The sequence below is a fragment of the Eutrema salsugineum genome, unplaced genomic scaffold, assembly GCF_000478725.1.
Source record: "Eutrema salsugineum unplaced genomic scaffold, Eutsalg1_0 scaffold_5, whole genome shotgun sequence".
Classification (NCBI taxonomy): domain Eukaryota; kingdom Viridiplantae; phylum Streptophyta; class Magnoliopsida; order Brassicales; family Brassicaceae; genus Eutrema; species Eutrema salsugineum.
This window is the reverse complement of record NW_006256612.1, coordinates 11122345-11137668: the sequence shown is the minus strand read 5'-3', so window position 1 is coordinate 11137668 and position 15324 is coordinate 11122345. Positions and strand designations below refer to the sequence as shown.

The 15324-nt window shown below is 35.4% G+C and overlaps 2 protein-coding genes across 2 annotated transcripts; one reads left to right on the top strand and one right to left on the bottom strand.

Moving 5' to 3' along the window:
• Nucleotides 1-17: 17 nt before the first annotated feature.
• LOC18993576 (importin-13) lies at nt 18-7132 on the bottom strand. The gene is made up of 24 exons (XM_006417110.2): nt 6842-7132; nt 6649-6747; nt 6354-6560; nt 6146-6265; nt 5977-6060; nt 5821-5877; nt 5602-5730; nt 5417-5478; nt 4957-5013; nt 4703-4826; nt 4145-4279; nt 3674-3754; nt 3297-3410; nt 3122-3201; nt 2901-3036; nt 2631-2780; nt 2378-2463; nt 1932-2119; nt 1627-1719; nt 1264-1451; nt 1039-1150; nt 777-934; nt 575-691; nt 18-479 (listed from the first exon to the last, which is right to left on the bottom strand). Exons 1-24 carry the CDS (start codon nt 7043-7045, stop codon nt 240-242), a joined length of 3021 nt encoding a protein of 1006 aa, XP_006417173.1. The 5' UTR covers nt 7046-7132; the 3' UTR covers nt 18-239.
• Nucleotides 7133-12459: 5327 nt separating this feature from the next.
• On the top strand, nt 12460-14747 carry LOC18993575 (high affinity nitrate transporter 2.5). Its single transcript, XM_006417109.2, has 3 exons — nt 12460-13201; nt 13667-14142; nt 14220-14747. Exons 1-3 carry the CDS (start codon nt 12524-12526, stop codon nt 14560-14562), a joined length of 1497 nt encoding a protein of 498 aa, XP_006417172.1. The 5' UTR covers nt 12460-12523; the 3' UTR covers nt 14563-14747.
• Nucleotides 14748-15324: the final 577 nt, after the last annotated feature.

Below are 15324 nucleotides of genomic sequence, written 5' to 3'. Positions count from 1 at the left end.
CCGTTTAGTTTGCATCATAAATTTTAAAATAAATAAAATGTTAACAATGGATGTACAGTAGTATTATTCTTACCAATCTAAAGTCTAAACGAAATGCCTCTATAAAATTCTTCATGAGGTTCTTTCCCCTCCTACTATACATCAGAACAGAAACAGAGCATTGACAGAAAAGAAGAAGAAGAAGATGCATTGCCCTCATCAGTAAGGCAACAAATTAAAATGAAAAAGGATGGAATGATTTATATGATGTTTAGATTTGGATCGTTTCGATGAGAATCCGCAAAATCTCTCACTAATCGCTTCAACGCTCGACCGTGTTTCCCTTGCATGTGTCCTCCTCCTGAACTGTTGTTGTTTCCAAAGTTGCAGCTTTTGTTCTCAAGGTAATCCATCCCTGCTCCTCCCAGAGCTTCTGACCATTCCCGCACTATGTTTTCTGCTTCTCCCTGCTTCAGATACTCGCTTGGAAGTGCCCACACCTGAAAACAGAAAGATTAAAGAAAGCCATTAGAATGAACCAAACAGAGGCGGAGTTCCGTTTTGATGTGACCACGAGAGAGTGAGAGAGAGAAACCGCTGAGTTTAGCCATCCTTGGAGAGATTTCCAACACAACATTCCTTTCCATGAAGTCCTCTCACATAAACTGCAGATCGCAGCTAATTGTTGAAGTATTGTGGAACACTTATGGACCTAGAAACAAAAACAGAACCGAATTGGTGAATCAAAGATCCCCATTCCATCTACTACCGTCTGAGATTTCACTCAAATTAGTTACCCTTGACATAGCTGCAACTCCAAGTAGAGCATAGACTAGATTAGACAAAAGTCCCTCTCCACAGTGAGATACAACCTGGACAGAGACCACACTGAATGATCCTTCTGATATGCAATTCACGGTTTCAATCATGGAAGAAAGCGAAACCTCCAAGAAACCTGTACATGTCAAAAACGTAGTGTAAAGTATGCTTATGACCAAAAGAGTCTTTGTATGCATTAATCCCATGTTTTCACTAGTAAACCCTCCACTGCACAAGTACCTGACAAGTATGACATTGCAGCTAAAGCAGCACCTCGGTGCATAGCTGTACAACAAATAGCCGCTTTGTGGAAAGAAATTTCAAGAAGTGTTCCAGAAGTACCCAACAACTCCTGTTTCGTCAAAAGAAATAGAACCAAACCTTTACTACACCTTTTCTTTTCTTTTTTTCTGAAAGATGAATAGAAAAGTATAACTTTAACGAGTAAAGGAGTGGTTGCAAAACCTTATGACAACCGCGGATTAATGCTGATGCAAAATTCACATATGCTTCCACCAAATCAGGTTCTTGGTCGCATATATATGACGAATTTATTCCCATCAGTGATGATGCTTGAGTAAATCTCTCAAACGTAGTGATAAACAAGGACCCGTATTCCTCCTTGTGACAAAATTCTTCAGCGATTACACAGGCTGAAATTGCAAGTGCGTGGAAAGGTGAATTTCAGAGAACTGGGTGATCAATAACTAACTACAGGTATAATGTATCTAAGCTAGCCAATAAAAATCACGGGTACTGAATCAAAGCTATCACCCCAAGAGGTTTTTTTCCAACAGTGCAGCTAGTACCTGAATAACGAAGTCTCACCTGTTCTTATGTAACATTCTTGGCTTTGAAATGACAGAAAGTTTCTCGATAGACAGTCCAGTACACTGGGTAGTAGTAGCATAAAGTGCTCACCTGTAAATAAAGCAAATTAAAGGTGTGAAAGTGTCCAGTAACTAAGATCGAGACGCTTGATTTGGTGCCATAATACTCCAAATTCATATGCATAGTCAGACTCTTACGGTAAAGGATTCTTGAAAATATAGAAGTGTTTTCAGTCTCTAGAAGGTATAGGTTTGCAATATATGGATGTACTGAATAGAATAAGGAGATAAGAAGTTTGAAACCTGACGATTGAACGGCCACTGAAAGAGCACGGCATGCTGCTGCAGCTAAACTGCCATTCTCCATGTGTTCAGACCTAAAAAGCTTCTCCAAAATGGGCCAGAAGACAGTCAACAAAGAAAGAATTGGACCATCTGCCACAGGGACAGATGACAGAGACGTCGCAAGGTGACTGAATACAGTTCCAATCCTGAATCATGAAATAAGTGAAGAGAAACGACGTCAATATGATATTCTTACCAAGCTTTCTATACCTTATAAGAAAACTACCAGAGAGTGCAAGCTACTAAAGATTATGGTACGCAGTTTTCAAAACTACTTAATAATGCAGGTTACCAGAAAAAAAATATATGTAATGCAAAATTATGGCAATGTTTTCATTAGTGAATTGAATTTCCAACGCCGTCAAAAGCTCTTAAATTACAAGTCATTCAAACAATAAGCATACCTGTAAAGACCTCTTGTAACAGAGCTTAACATACGTGAGTAAGTGGCTGGACTCTGTCTACCAGAAGACTCGACGTCATCATCTACCTAAAACCATAAAAGGTATTAGTCCAACTTCTATCTCAGAGGGAATTTTCTGTGGACAATTAGCTAATTCTTTTTCCGTTAATGCAGAGAATGGACACATGGTTACTTGTACAATGATGAAGAACCCTGAAGAATAACTCTTTGTAAGTGAGCATATAAACGCTTACAAGTTTTGAGAGAACTCCATAACTTGACGAGAGCAATTGCGTTAATAATTTATTTTGCAGCTCTTTGTTAGCGACAGAGCCAAGGATTACAGTGATAGCGCTAATGACTTCGTCTTCATCTTCCAACGCCAAATTCCACTGCTCCAAACACTGAGAGAGGTAAAAGCATCATGATTCAGTAGACCAAACACTGCTCCAACTTTGTGAAGATGCCCCAGTCTAATTTGAAGCTTATTTTAACAGTTACGAAAGGGGGCATGAAGCTGATACCTCTCCTATCCACATTAAGATGTCTAAATTTGATGATTCCTGGAATAGAGCTGGGGCATCTTCACAAAGTCTACGCAGAGCAGAGGCACAAGCATGTGAAGAAATAGGTTCAGAAATCCCTCCTGCAAGAAATAACCTGGAAGCACCATCTAGATTATTCGAGCAATTGATGTTATAAAATATAAACATACCCATATCCTAACAGACGAAAGTAGACTTACAGCAAGGGTCTGGCATTACTTGGGAAAACAGAGATCCATCTTGAATAAGAGCCAACAACATCGGCCAGTGATCTGTATACCTAAAAGTTGATTATTGTCAAATGTTGATTGCCTTTACAGTACAAGAAAATTGTTAGTAAGCCAGAAGACAAGGCAAGAGTATGAACTGACATACAACACATATAAACCCCTTGAGTTCGCTGGATGGCCTAACGGAGAATGCAGAAACCAATTGCATGATCAATGAAAAATCAAAAGCCTCTCCCTCTTGCAAGATAATTTCAGAAACCTGACACGGTAGAATCCTTTAGTAAAGACAAGGATAAAGAATAGAAATTGCAAGTTTGCAACTCCTGGAAACTGCCAATCTTAAAGATATCATCGCCAATCTCCAAACAGAAATTGATGATGGACGATTACAATAATAGAGACAAAACAATTAGCATTAGAGAACCCATACAATGTGATCCTATCCATCTCGGGGTTGTTCTGAAACCAGAAACTTAAAAATGAAGCAACTTGATTGGAAGTGAAGAGGTCAAGTGTACTCACCGCATTAAGAGCAAACAACTTAGCCTCAATCTCCCTCAAGGGCATCGAAACATTTGAAGAAGGCAGGCCACCAAAAAATAACTACAAGTATATCGGCAAGGAAAATTTAAAAATCACATAACAAAATAATATGACTGAATACTTTGTCACAGAACATGAAAGAGAAAAAACTACTTATTTAGCAACCATCTAATAAAAGTACTCCAAGATATCAGAGCAATGTTGTTCTGTTTGAGCCAAGTAAAGTAATAATCTAAAAGACTCAACATGATACAGAGCATGGTTCACTAAGAGTGAATTGATCCCATAAGAACTGATAAAATACGGAATAAGAACGAAGAAGCTGTTTTCAACATGACACACTCCAGAAACTGTTAAATTTAGGGAAATATTGCCTATTTCATAATACAGATTAGTTGTACCCCAAATAATGAATTCGATTTGTATTTGAAATGTGAAGTGAGGGCACACCTTACTCACAAATGTTGTAGGATGAAGTAGCTGGCAAATATCTACCAAGAGCTCAAGAAGATTATTTCTAAAATGCAGTAGGCCATCAGGCAAGTCAAGCCCTGGACTCTCATCACTAGAGGTAAAATCATCAACCTGAGGATAGATTGCTAGGGAATTTTAGAAGCACAAAAACACCATTAGTACAACAAATAAAGCAGCCTGTTAATAATTCGTGGGCTTACGAATACACAGAAAATGACAAACTAAACATCCAATATTGTGTTGATACGGAGTGGAATGTGATAAAAGAAGAAACTTAAGACCAAGATGCAAGAAACTATGAGTGACAAGCCTAAGAAATTCAAGAGTATGAAATGAAAATTTCCACGAGAACCGTATACTAATTGACCAATCCCAACAATTACTATATCAATATGGAATGATGACCAGCTTAACAGACAAATACATAGGAATTTATTTTTTTCATACGTATAGTTGGTGCTGCAACTGATATGATAGTTTCTATACATATAAAACTGAAAGAGACTTTTAAGTAAGAAAGTTCCAAGATGTAACCTGAGCGCGCAGCACAAGAGCATCAACTAAAGCTGAGAAAACTGGAAGAAATATATCTTTCACACGATTTCTGTCATTCTGTCTATTTCCACCTAGGCTAAGTATATATGTCGCAAAAGTTGACCTAGCAAAAAGAAAGGGAAAATAAACAAGATTGAGCTCAAAAGAATAGACAGCAGAAATCTTTCGGAAAGAAAAATATAAAAGTCCATATGGTTGTAAAGGAGCATAAATAAGATAGAAACAAATAATACCAAAACTGTACAGTTGAATCTGCAATCTCCCAGTCATCACTTGGAAATGCCACACAGCTGGAAAGGTAAACGATGGACAGTGAACAAGAGTAATGTATAAGATAATAATGCCAACCGTAATAACAAGACTTATTTGGAGAATAAAAATGCATTGAGGAAGAAAAAGCAACGCATATCAGGTTAAAGTTGCACCAACTGTGTGAATACTTTAGATTGTAAAAATTAAGGCCTGAATTGTTTAAAACGTCAATTTTGGGTTTGTGTCTTCATGTGAAAAAAAAAAACGTTGGAAAAATATCATTTTCATAAAATTTTATTACATAGTGCCAGAGTAAACCGAAGAAGAGTGAGTGCATTTAACAAAGGAATTTTGGTTAAAATGCTAAATGTTGTGAGTTTATTTGGAAAAATACAGACTAGATGTAAAAGTAAACGCAAAAAATGAAGGCCGAATATTCACCTCAAAAGGGCATCAGTCAGAATAAGCGCTTCAGAACTTGCTTCAACAATCAAGCATGGTGCCTAGAACATATTGCACACCGACATGAGCCTCCCAAAAAGCAAGAAATAAAGTAGAGTGAAGAGTAATAACGTTACAACATTGGATGCGCAGTCATGAGAGGATAAAAAGGAATTAGTACTCACAGCCTGTCCGATCTCAGACATCAAGCATGCCAGGCCAGAGACAACTTTTTGATCAGCATTTATAAGAGCTGGTTTAAGGAGTGTATCTCTGAGCAACTGTACTTTGTACAGTAAAACCTGAGGAAGATCCTGCAAGAAGAAAACAAGTAAAAGCTATTGAAATCCAAAAGCATTGCTATTAAACTATAAGATAATATGTTGATATTATTTCAAACATACCTCATGCCGAGTCACGAGTTCAACAAGTACCTCAATAGAGAGATCAAAAGTAGTACCCTATGGAAAGCAACGAAATCAAAACCTAAGAAAGAAATCGAAAGCACTTGGTAGAGAAAAAAGACAGTAATTTATAACCACGCCACTAAGGGAAGTCACCTGCAGCGCATTAAATACATAGTTAAGAAGGGGATGTGAAGGCACGGCGCCTTGTGGAATCTCAGAGAAACATCCAGCACGGACCTAGTGATAACAAGGAAAGACATCAAAATGAAATCCGGGGAAATGCCACTACAATAAAATTCTACATGAAATACAAGCAACATACCCAACTCAGTAAGCAACGAAGGATTTTGCGGCTGTTGTCATGCGGGTAAACAGGGGAGGCGAATTGCTTCTCAGACTGCTGGAGTAGGAAATCAAGAACCATGGAAGTATGCGAGAGCAACTGTTACAAAACGAGGTAAGCAGTGAGAAACAAAGAAAATAAAAAACACAAGCTTTGAAAGGAAATGAGAAAGAGGAGAAGGAGCAACCTCCTGACGGAGATCAGTGTGATGAGAAAAATGGCGAGTGTCAGATATTTCTTCAGGAAGGACAGTGAGAAGCTCGAGCAAGACGACATTGCCATCATCGTGGGCCTGAAGATTCTGGAGTGCGAACATTAGCTTATCGAAGGGCTTTGAATAAGGATCAGCGTGGAGAAGAAGCGCCGAGAGAGCTAGACATATCTGCGTCAAGAGCTGAAATTCCCAATTCCACGACCAAATCACACACACATAATAACCCAAAATCATTCATATCGCCGGAAAATCTAAAAGGGTACAATACCTGAGGAACGCCGGAGCTGTATCTCTTGGCAGCTAGAAGAAGGGCGTTGAGAAGAGCGTCTTTGGCTGTTGATTGAAGATTCGATGCTTCGTTCTGAATCTGAAACCAACACAAAGAAAGGGGGTAAAAAAAGGGTTTTTGGGATTGTCGAAATATAGAATCTCTGGAGAGACAGAGAGATGAAAGGCGAGACCTTTCGACGGAGAATCTGGGCGGCGAAGAATTGGAGGTCGAATAGAGAGACAATCGGAGAAGTGAGGAGAGAAGTAGAGACGTCCCAAGCCGCCGGAGTTTGCTGGAATTGAACAAGCCATTGATTGGCGGCAACTCTGTTGGAAGATTCAGGATCGTGATTCAAGACATGAATTGCTTCAGCTACTTTCCTCTGCAACTCCATTCACTCAATTTGCATTCCACTCTCTTCTTCCCTCTTCTTCCCTCTTCTTCCACTCTTTTTTACTTTCTTTCGTCTTCTTCAAAAAAATTTTGTTTTTTTTTAAAAAGCTCTGAGAATTAAATTTTTAATTCTATATTTTTTTCTACAATCCAATCAGTTTCTGCTCTTTTTCTCCCCGGATTGGATTCGATTCGATTCGATATTTCAGTTCAATTAAAAAGAAGAAAGCAAACAAAAAAAAACTTAAATACGCTATTAGATTAAAGGATCTGTCTGAAGTTCTTAATTTTTATGATTCAATATTAAAATTAACTTCTTAATTTTTTATGATTTATGATGTTGATATTAAATATTTTAGTTGCTTTATTTTGGTTCATGAAAAATTGAAAATTAAGTTGGTAGCCGCAAAATAATTCAAACATATCGTCTTATATTTTTATTAGTCCGATTTATAGTGTTTTAAAGTACAGTGAAACATTGGTTTCGATTTTAATAAACTATATATATAATCTTAGAAGAACATATCTAAGATTTTGTTTTTCAGTGAACAATTAAAATAAAAGTATGATCTTATTTTTTCACTTTGTGAAAGAGATAAAAGACAAAATTACTGTATGACCTTTCAACCCGATGTTTGGTTTTCTATTAAATCATCACGAACTGCCAACTTTCTGTATCAATATACTTATAGCCCAATATAGAACTCGAGAACTCAACATGCTGAGCTTTAAAGGCTCATTAGTCATTATGGACTATAATATTCTCTATGGCCCACTTCAATACCCAAACCAATTAAGCTGATTAATTTCGTAGATGGTCTAAAGTTATGTGTACAGCGTGATATGTACATATCAGTAGTATTCAATTTGATAGAAACCCAATGCTATCGATGAGAAACTCGATTGAAGAATCTGAATGATGTCATAAGTGAAAAAGAAATCAAGAAAAGTTAACGCATTGTAATTTTTCATTTTGTTTGTCGACCAAGATTTTCAGCTATATGCATAATATGTTCGATGAATTTATTACCCCGAATATCCTATATATTAATTTTGAAGGAAAACCATCGCTTACATGATCAACATCTATTGCTATGTATGAATATTGAAACTATCCATTTATTACTATATGATTAATATATATTTGCTATCCAAAGTCTAATTAATACTAATTGCAACCTATTCTCTAATTAACATTCGTGTAGCTCACAATACATACAAAAAAAAAATCATCTTCTAAATCTATCGCTATCCATCTTGAGATCATATAGATACGTACATACAAAACTCAACCACTGAACATGAACTATATAATAACTCTATTGCTATATGACACCTTGAAATGAATTATGATTCATACATTATTACCGTATTAGTTTCATCGAACCCCGTAAACATACAAAGCATTAATAGATAATTGATCATGTACTTTTCCAGTTTTCTATGTAAAGCTGGTAAGTCTAAACCACAGTTTTTCTGTATTGCCCTATAATGTGCAATAATTTTATAACCAAAGAAAATCGGCATAAAAATTCCTCGAATGCAACTAAACCGGCCTCGCGGGCTCCATCCATATACTAACTGTGAGAAGAACATGTCTTGAAGAAAGTATCTAAAACCAGTGGTGAAGGACCAATTCATGTCGAATAAGAATAGTCCAATGTTGATTTGACCATGGTTTGATTCATGTCTATATCACGTCATTGTCAATCTAATTGTAATACTGTATGAGATTATAGAAATTTTTTTTCTTTTTAACTTTTATTCATCTTGTTATATCAATCGTGCACCCAGGTTTATTTTTGACCTTAATGGTATTCAATTTGCTTTTATTTATTTTTGGTTGGATAACTTGTTTTTATTCTACTCTCGAGAGATTCACTCAGATGGTTGATTTGAAAATTAATTTAGACGACTTTTGGAATATGCAGCTGGGAAATAATAATACTATAATCCTTGTAAAAAAATATACTATAATTGATCCCAAGCATTATTAATCATGCAAGATGTAAGACAAAAAGTCTAACATCATTTTAAAAGAAGTAAACTCTTTGCAACATCACCAGGCCCACTGAACAGTACCGTAAAATTTAAGGTACGGAGCTTAGTTTAAAATAATCCAATAACTTTTGACAAGTGTAGTGATTGGAGGAAACAAAAAAAAATCTAGTTACGGTGATTTTAAAAAGTTAGACCATGTTTATTGGAGGATCTTTAATAGGTTTTTTTTGATTTAATAGCCCAAAATTAAATCAAAAATAGCTGATTTATAAAGAAACAATCCCTAAATAAGGATTTTAAGGATCAGTTTCTTGTGATGATGTGGCGTACATCGATTGGCTTGAGAAGAAAAAAGCTGATTTCTCTCTCCTTTCTCTCTTTACTCTTTCTGTTCCTCTGACTTATTTTTATAGAAAAAATATATTTCTTTTTTCTCTTCTATTTATAATTAAATATTATTTAAGAAATTTTTATGAATTTCTCTGATAAATATGCCCTACATCTTAAAAAGTTAAAATATTTAACAACTTTTACGGAATATCGAAAGGTTAATGAAGAAAAAAATTGTCAACTGAAAAGGTAAGATCAGATTTGCTTACAACAAGATCATTTAAAATTTATTGTCTCTTCTCTCAACTGTTTCTGAGGGGAAAAAACGAGGGTTCATAATTTTGATGAAGTATCTCTGATGTCATTTTTTAGAATACAACCATAAAGGGTAAATTAGTATTTTTACAAATGTTGAAATGTCAAAGAGAGATAGAGAGAGAATCTATCTCCGAAGTTTAGAAGTACATTTATAGGATTCCAACGAGGTCCAGAGGTGAAGGAGATGCCAAGTCTTCGCTCCCAAGATTCCACACATTAACAACAAGTCCGCCATGGGACCCACAGAATATTTACGAAGTAATCAAGGTTCCTGTTTTATTTTTATTTTTATAAGTAGTCCAAATAAACGGCCTGCTTTAAATTCTTCAACCAAGTATTCAAATGGTTATGTTCATAAACTTGGTGGTTATGAACCTTATGAATAAGTTTAAACTCAAATAAACTAATTTAAGGAAGATCTATAAAAAGTAAGATACGTATATGAAATATCTTAACTTAGTAAATTAGCTTTACTTTTTTCGGTAAATAAGATCATACGTCCTCTTCTTTAATTGTATCATCAGCTAATGAGTATTTTTGAGGCTGTTATTTCTTATACTAAGAGGTAGTTTAATAAACATTCATTACACAGCGGACACATATTACAAAAAAATTGGATAATCACTCTGAATGATCGTTTATGAAAGCTTCAACAAGTACATATCAAGGCAAAATGTATTGGCACAACAATCAACTTTTTTTCAATCACTATGAATAATTTATTTACATAGTTTGTAGAAAAAAAAAACAAATTGAATACACTAAACTATAATTGAAAATAAAAAATGATAATCTTATCTTTTTGAAGATATATCTAAAATTTTGTTATTTCATAATAAATAACATAAAGTCATTTTTCACCGATCATATAAATTTTGGTTTTTTCTATGTAAACATCACTGATTATATAAATTTTATTTTTTTCTATGTAATGTCACTATGTTTTGGTATGACATTTAGGCTGGCTATCAAATTCAGAGAAACGATGAACTTCAAAAAGAAAAAAAAAAGATTTTTAATTTTTAATTTTTTTACAAATTTTAAAATTAGTTCTCCTTTTTTATTTATAGACTGTTTGATTGATACTTTTAGATTGTTTAATAAACCTCATAAATCAGTAACAAAATCATTACATACAAAAGATGTAGACAAAGAATTTACGAAATAAACAAGTTGAGAAGTATTGTAACATTTTGTTGTAGCTAAGACTTTGCCAAAGTTGATGTCTCGAGGACTTTACCTTTCCCATGGTTAAAGAGCTTAAAAGAAGCTACTATTCCCCGAGTCTCAACTCTAAAGTATTGACTTCGAACATTACTATTAATTTATATAACAAGTATAACAACTACCTAATATCTAAATATATGTATAAGATTTAAAATATCAGAAGTAAATATTTGAACATTACTATTAATTTATATAACAAGTATAACAACTACCTAATATCTAAATATATGTATAAGATTTAAAATATCAGAAGTAAATATTTGGAAAATTGTACTACTAAGATTTTGAGTTTTTCTTACTCGACTAATATAAATATTCAATGACAATTGACAACAACATAAGAATGAATTTACTGCACCTTAATCTTATACAACATTATATGGATGTATATATAGAGATTATAACACGATTCCGCCAGTTCTAAAGTAAATGTCGTTTATTCTGTATATTGGTGTAAACTAAAATTTATTTCAGAACTTCAGTTTAATTTTGATCTAATTTACCCCTGTTTGATATTAATGAAAACAAAAATTATTAGGTTCAAGAATCAGTTTATGTGTATGAGTTTAATTTATATCAAAATTCGAGTAAAAAATGTCAAAACAACATTTACATTGAAAAGAAAGAATACTATTTAATTTCTTGCATACTTGTAGATCGGAATAACCGACTGTGGATTTATGTTAGCTAGCTATTTATATCTACTAGAGTTTTGTATTCATACACATCCCAAAAATATCGATTGTATGACAAAAGCTTACTACTGTATTTCAAACTTTTTGTCGTATTTTATCTCATTATCGAAATCTTAAAAATGATGATATACCATTTACAACATACGAGTCTAATTATTTGCAGACTAACATCGATGATCGTTTTATATCATTTATGCAACATATATCTACGATGAGTTGTTCTATTTTCCCCACATTACGATAAATAGTTTTGTATATATGTAACATACAAGACGACATTGATATATCTGGTAAACTTACACCCCTACATTGCACACTTTCGAAATGGGATTTCATTTCTAAGAAAAAACTAACATTATTTTTGAATAAAAACTCATAAACAATATATAAACCCAAACATGATCAACAACTACACCTGACGAAAGGGATTTCATAGTTTTCAAACTTTATTATTTTCATTTTAGATTTATTTTAGGAGTTTCAAAAAGCAAGTAAACTTCATCCAAACCGGGTTGATCCGGATTGAGTCGAAACACTCGATCTTAGAATTATTCTTCTATTGTATCTCACAAATCACAATCAACCTAATCTAAACCAAAATAAACTTTCACTGGACGTTACAGAATAATTTTAAAATTTACATAATGATGTTCTAAACCGAACAGTATTAGATTCCATGCACGCTTCCTAAACCGAATTAATCCAATCAAAACCAGAATTCGCATCCATTAGAAAACATAAAAAAAGAATGCATCATCACGAAAATGTCAGAGCCTTTTACACACAGCTTCCTCTATATATACTCATAACCTCAAACACTTAGATTCCTCAAAAAATCTTCTCATTCCTTAAACTCCACCTGAATCTCACTCCCTCCCTCCAAACTCTCTCTCAAAGCTCAAACAAAAATGGAGGTCGAAGGCAAAGGAGGAGAAGCCGGGACCACCACCGGTCGGAGATTCGCACTTCCGGTGGATGCGGAGAACAAATCAACAACTTTCCGGCTATTCTCCATGGCAAAGCCTCACATGAGAGCTTTCCATCTCTCATGGTTCCAATTCTTCTGCTGCTTCGTCTCCACTTTCGCAGCTCCTCCTCTCCTCCCAATCATCCGCGATAACCTCAATCTCACCGCCACCGACATCGGAAACGCCGGAATCGCCTCCGTCTCCGGCTCCGTCTTCGCTCGTCTCGTCATGGGCACGGCTTGCGACCTCTTCGGCCCTCGTTTAGCCTCCGCCGCGTTAACCCTCTCCACCGCTCCCGCCGTTTATTTCACCTCCGGGATCAAATCTCCGATCGGATTCATCCTCGTCCGATTCTTCGCCGGCTTCTCGCTCGCCACTTTCGTCTCGACGCAGTTCTGGATGAGCTCTATGTTCTCCGGTCCCGTCGTCGGTTCGGCTAACGGAATCGCCGCCGGTTGGGGTAATCTCGGAGGAGGCGCGACGCAGCTGATCATGCCGCTCGTGTTCTCGGCGATCCGAAAAATGGGGTCCACAAAATTCACGGCTTGGAGGATCGCTTTCTTCATCCCTGGCCTCTTTCAGACTTTCTCTGCTTTCGCCGTTCTCTTGTTCGGCCAGGTAACCGGTTTAATTCTGTTTTCCCGGTTTATTAATTATAATAATCCGGTTCTCTTAATTCTTGACCCAATTGTTTAATCAGTTTTTTTTTTTTTTTTTGAATAAATGTTAAACTTGGATTCAAAAGAAAAAAAACAAACTGTTCTTACATACTTGTTTTCTGTTTACCAAGAAACAGAGCATGAATTTGAAAACTAATCGTTTAATCAGTTACACCAGAAAGTACATACATATTCCCTAAATAATAACGGTTTAAAAGATTCTATTTGGGTTTGGTTTGATTAATATAGTAGTGGAGATACTTTTTTTTTTTGGATGGTCAACCTATATATAGTAGATTCTCTAATCGATTAAATTAGTACCAATGGTCCGTTAGATATAGACAATTACTGATTGATCATATCACTAATGCGTTTGAGTTTTTTTTTTTTTTTTTTTTTTTGTATTTTGAAAAAATAATAAAAGGATCTTCCTGATGGAGATTATTGGGCAATGCACAAATCGGGAGAGAAGGAGAAAGATGAAGTGGGGAAAGTGATAACACATGGGATCAGCAACTATAGGGGATGGATAACAGCATTAGCATATGGCTATTGTTTTGGAGTAGAGCTCACCATCGACAACATCATCGCTGAGTATTTCTTTGATAGATTCCACTTAAACCTCAACACGGCCGGGATTATAGCTGCGAGTTTTGGTCTGGCCAATTTCTTCGCTAGACCCGGAGGAGGAATTCTCTCCGATCTTATAGCCAGACGGTTTGGTATGAGAGGAAGGTTGTGGTCTTGGTGGATTATTCAAACAGTAGGAGGTGTCTTGTGTGCATTCCTTGGCCAAATTGCTTCCTTGACATGGTCTATAGTTGTTATGCTCATCTTCTCTGTCTTCGTCCAAGCCTCTTGTGGTCTTACCTTTGGCGTCGTTCCTTTTATTTCTAGAAGGTAAAGATTTGTAAAAATTTCACATGGTAATTGTAATTATTGAAACTAGACTAATTAACCAATATATTGTTATGCAGATCTCTTGGAGTGATATCAGGAATGACAGGTGCGGGAGGTAATGTAGGTGCGGTTTTAACTCAATTGATATTCTTCAAAGGATCAACATACTCGAGAGAGACGGGTATAACACTGATGGGGATTATGTCAATTGCGTGTTCTTTACCAATATGTTTTATTTACTTTCCACAATGGGGAGGTATGTTTTGTGGACCTTCCTCCAAGAAAGTGACTGAAGAAGACTATTACCTTTCCGAGTGGAACTCTAAAGAGCAAGCTAAAAACTTACATACCGCTAGCCTAAAGTTCGCGGAAACTAGCAAGAGCGAAAGAGGCCGAGCAACAACTCATCCTGAAACTTGATCAAGTGCAGGGCTTTCTCGTTTGTTTGTTGTGTGTATTGACTATTATTGAGTATGCCTTTTTGTCTTCTTCTCTTTGTCCTTTTTAAGAGTTCTCAAGAACTCTATTTCTCGTTTTCCTTACAATTGTGTAACAAGTTCTGTTACTTGTGTATGTAATGTAAAACCTACCAGTTACTGCTTTCTCTTTATGGAGTACTTTTGTAAATGTTTGTTCATCATGAAATGAACCAACGTTATTTTCATTTAATATAAATATTTTTTAAAACATATATAGTTGTTTTTTGTTGATCGTGAATAATGACATGGCCTAAAAAACATGAAAATACAAATTACTAGATTACAAAAATTTAATAGGGGCGTTGTCTATACAAATTGTATGGGCTAATCTTTTGTTTGTTTGTTTTTGTGTCCGCTGCCTCTGCCTACATAGGAATCATTACTAATTTATATACCATCTTTAGTCGTTTTTCGACCAAAAAAAAAAAAAAATCTTTAGTCGTTTTATATTAGATCAAAGAGGAATCTCATATCTATGATAAAGGTGTAATATCTTTCTAATGCAATAGATGAATGTGATTCTTGTGATTTGTGGCGACAAGCTTATTATGGGCGAAATGACAGCTTGCTATACCTGATGGATATGAAACAAGCTCTTTAATCATAATGAGCTCGTCGCACCGATGTAATCTGAGTCTCATCGTGAGCGTGACGATATCTCGTCTAATAGAATTTATGTTTAAATCAGCTAATAATCAACCTA

Excerpts from the sequence above, each read along its gene's own strand:
- LOC18993576 (XM_006417110.2), bottom strand. The coding sequence starts at position 7,045 with ATGGAGTTGCAGAGGAAAGTAGCTGAAGCAATTCATGTCTTGAATCAC. Across the intron at positions 4,827-4,956 it reads GATTCAACTGTACAGTTTTG|GTCAACTTTTGCGACATATA; the intron begins GTATTATTTGTT and ends TCTTTTTGCTAG. Across the intron at positions 3,202-3,296 it reads TCAAGGGGTTTATATGTGTT|GTATACAGATCACTGGCCGA; the intron begins GTATGTCAGTTC and ends ATCAACTTTTAG.
- LOC18993575 (XM_006417109.2), top strand. The coding sequence starts at position 12,524 with ATGGAGGTCGAAGGCAAAGGAGGAGAAGCCGGGACCACCACCGGTCGG. Across the intron at positions 13,202-13,666 it reads CCGTTCTCTTGTTCGGCCAG|GATCTTCCTGATGGAGATTA; the intron begins GTAACCGGTTTA and ends AAATAATAAAAG. Across the intron at positions 14,143-14,219 it reads GTTCCTTTTATTTCTAGAAG|ATCTCTTGGAGTGATATCAG; the intron begins GTAAAGATTTGT and ends ATTGTTATGCAG.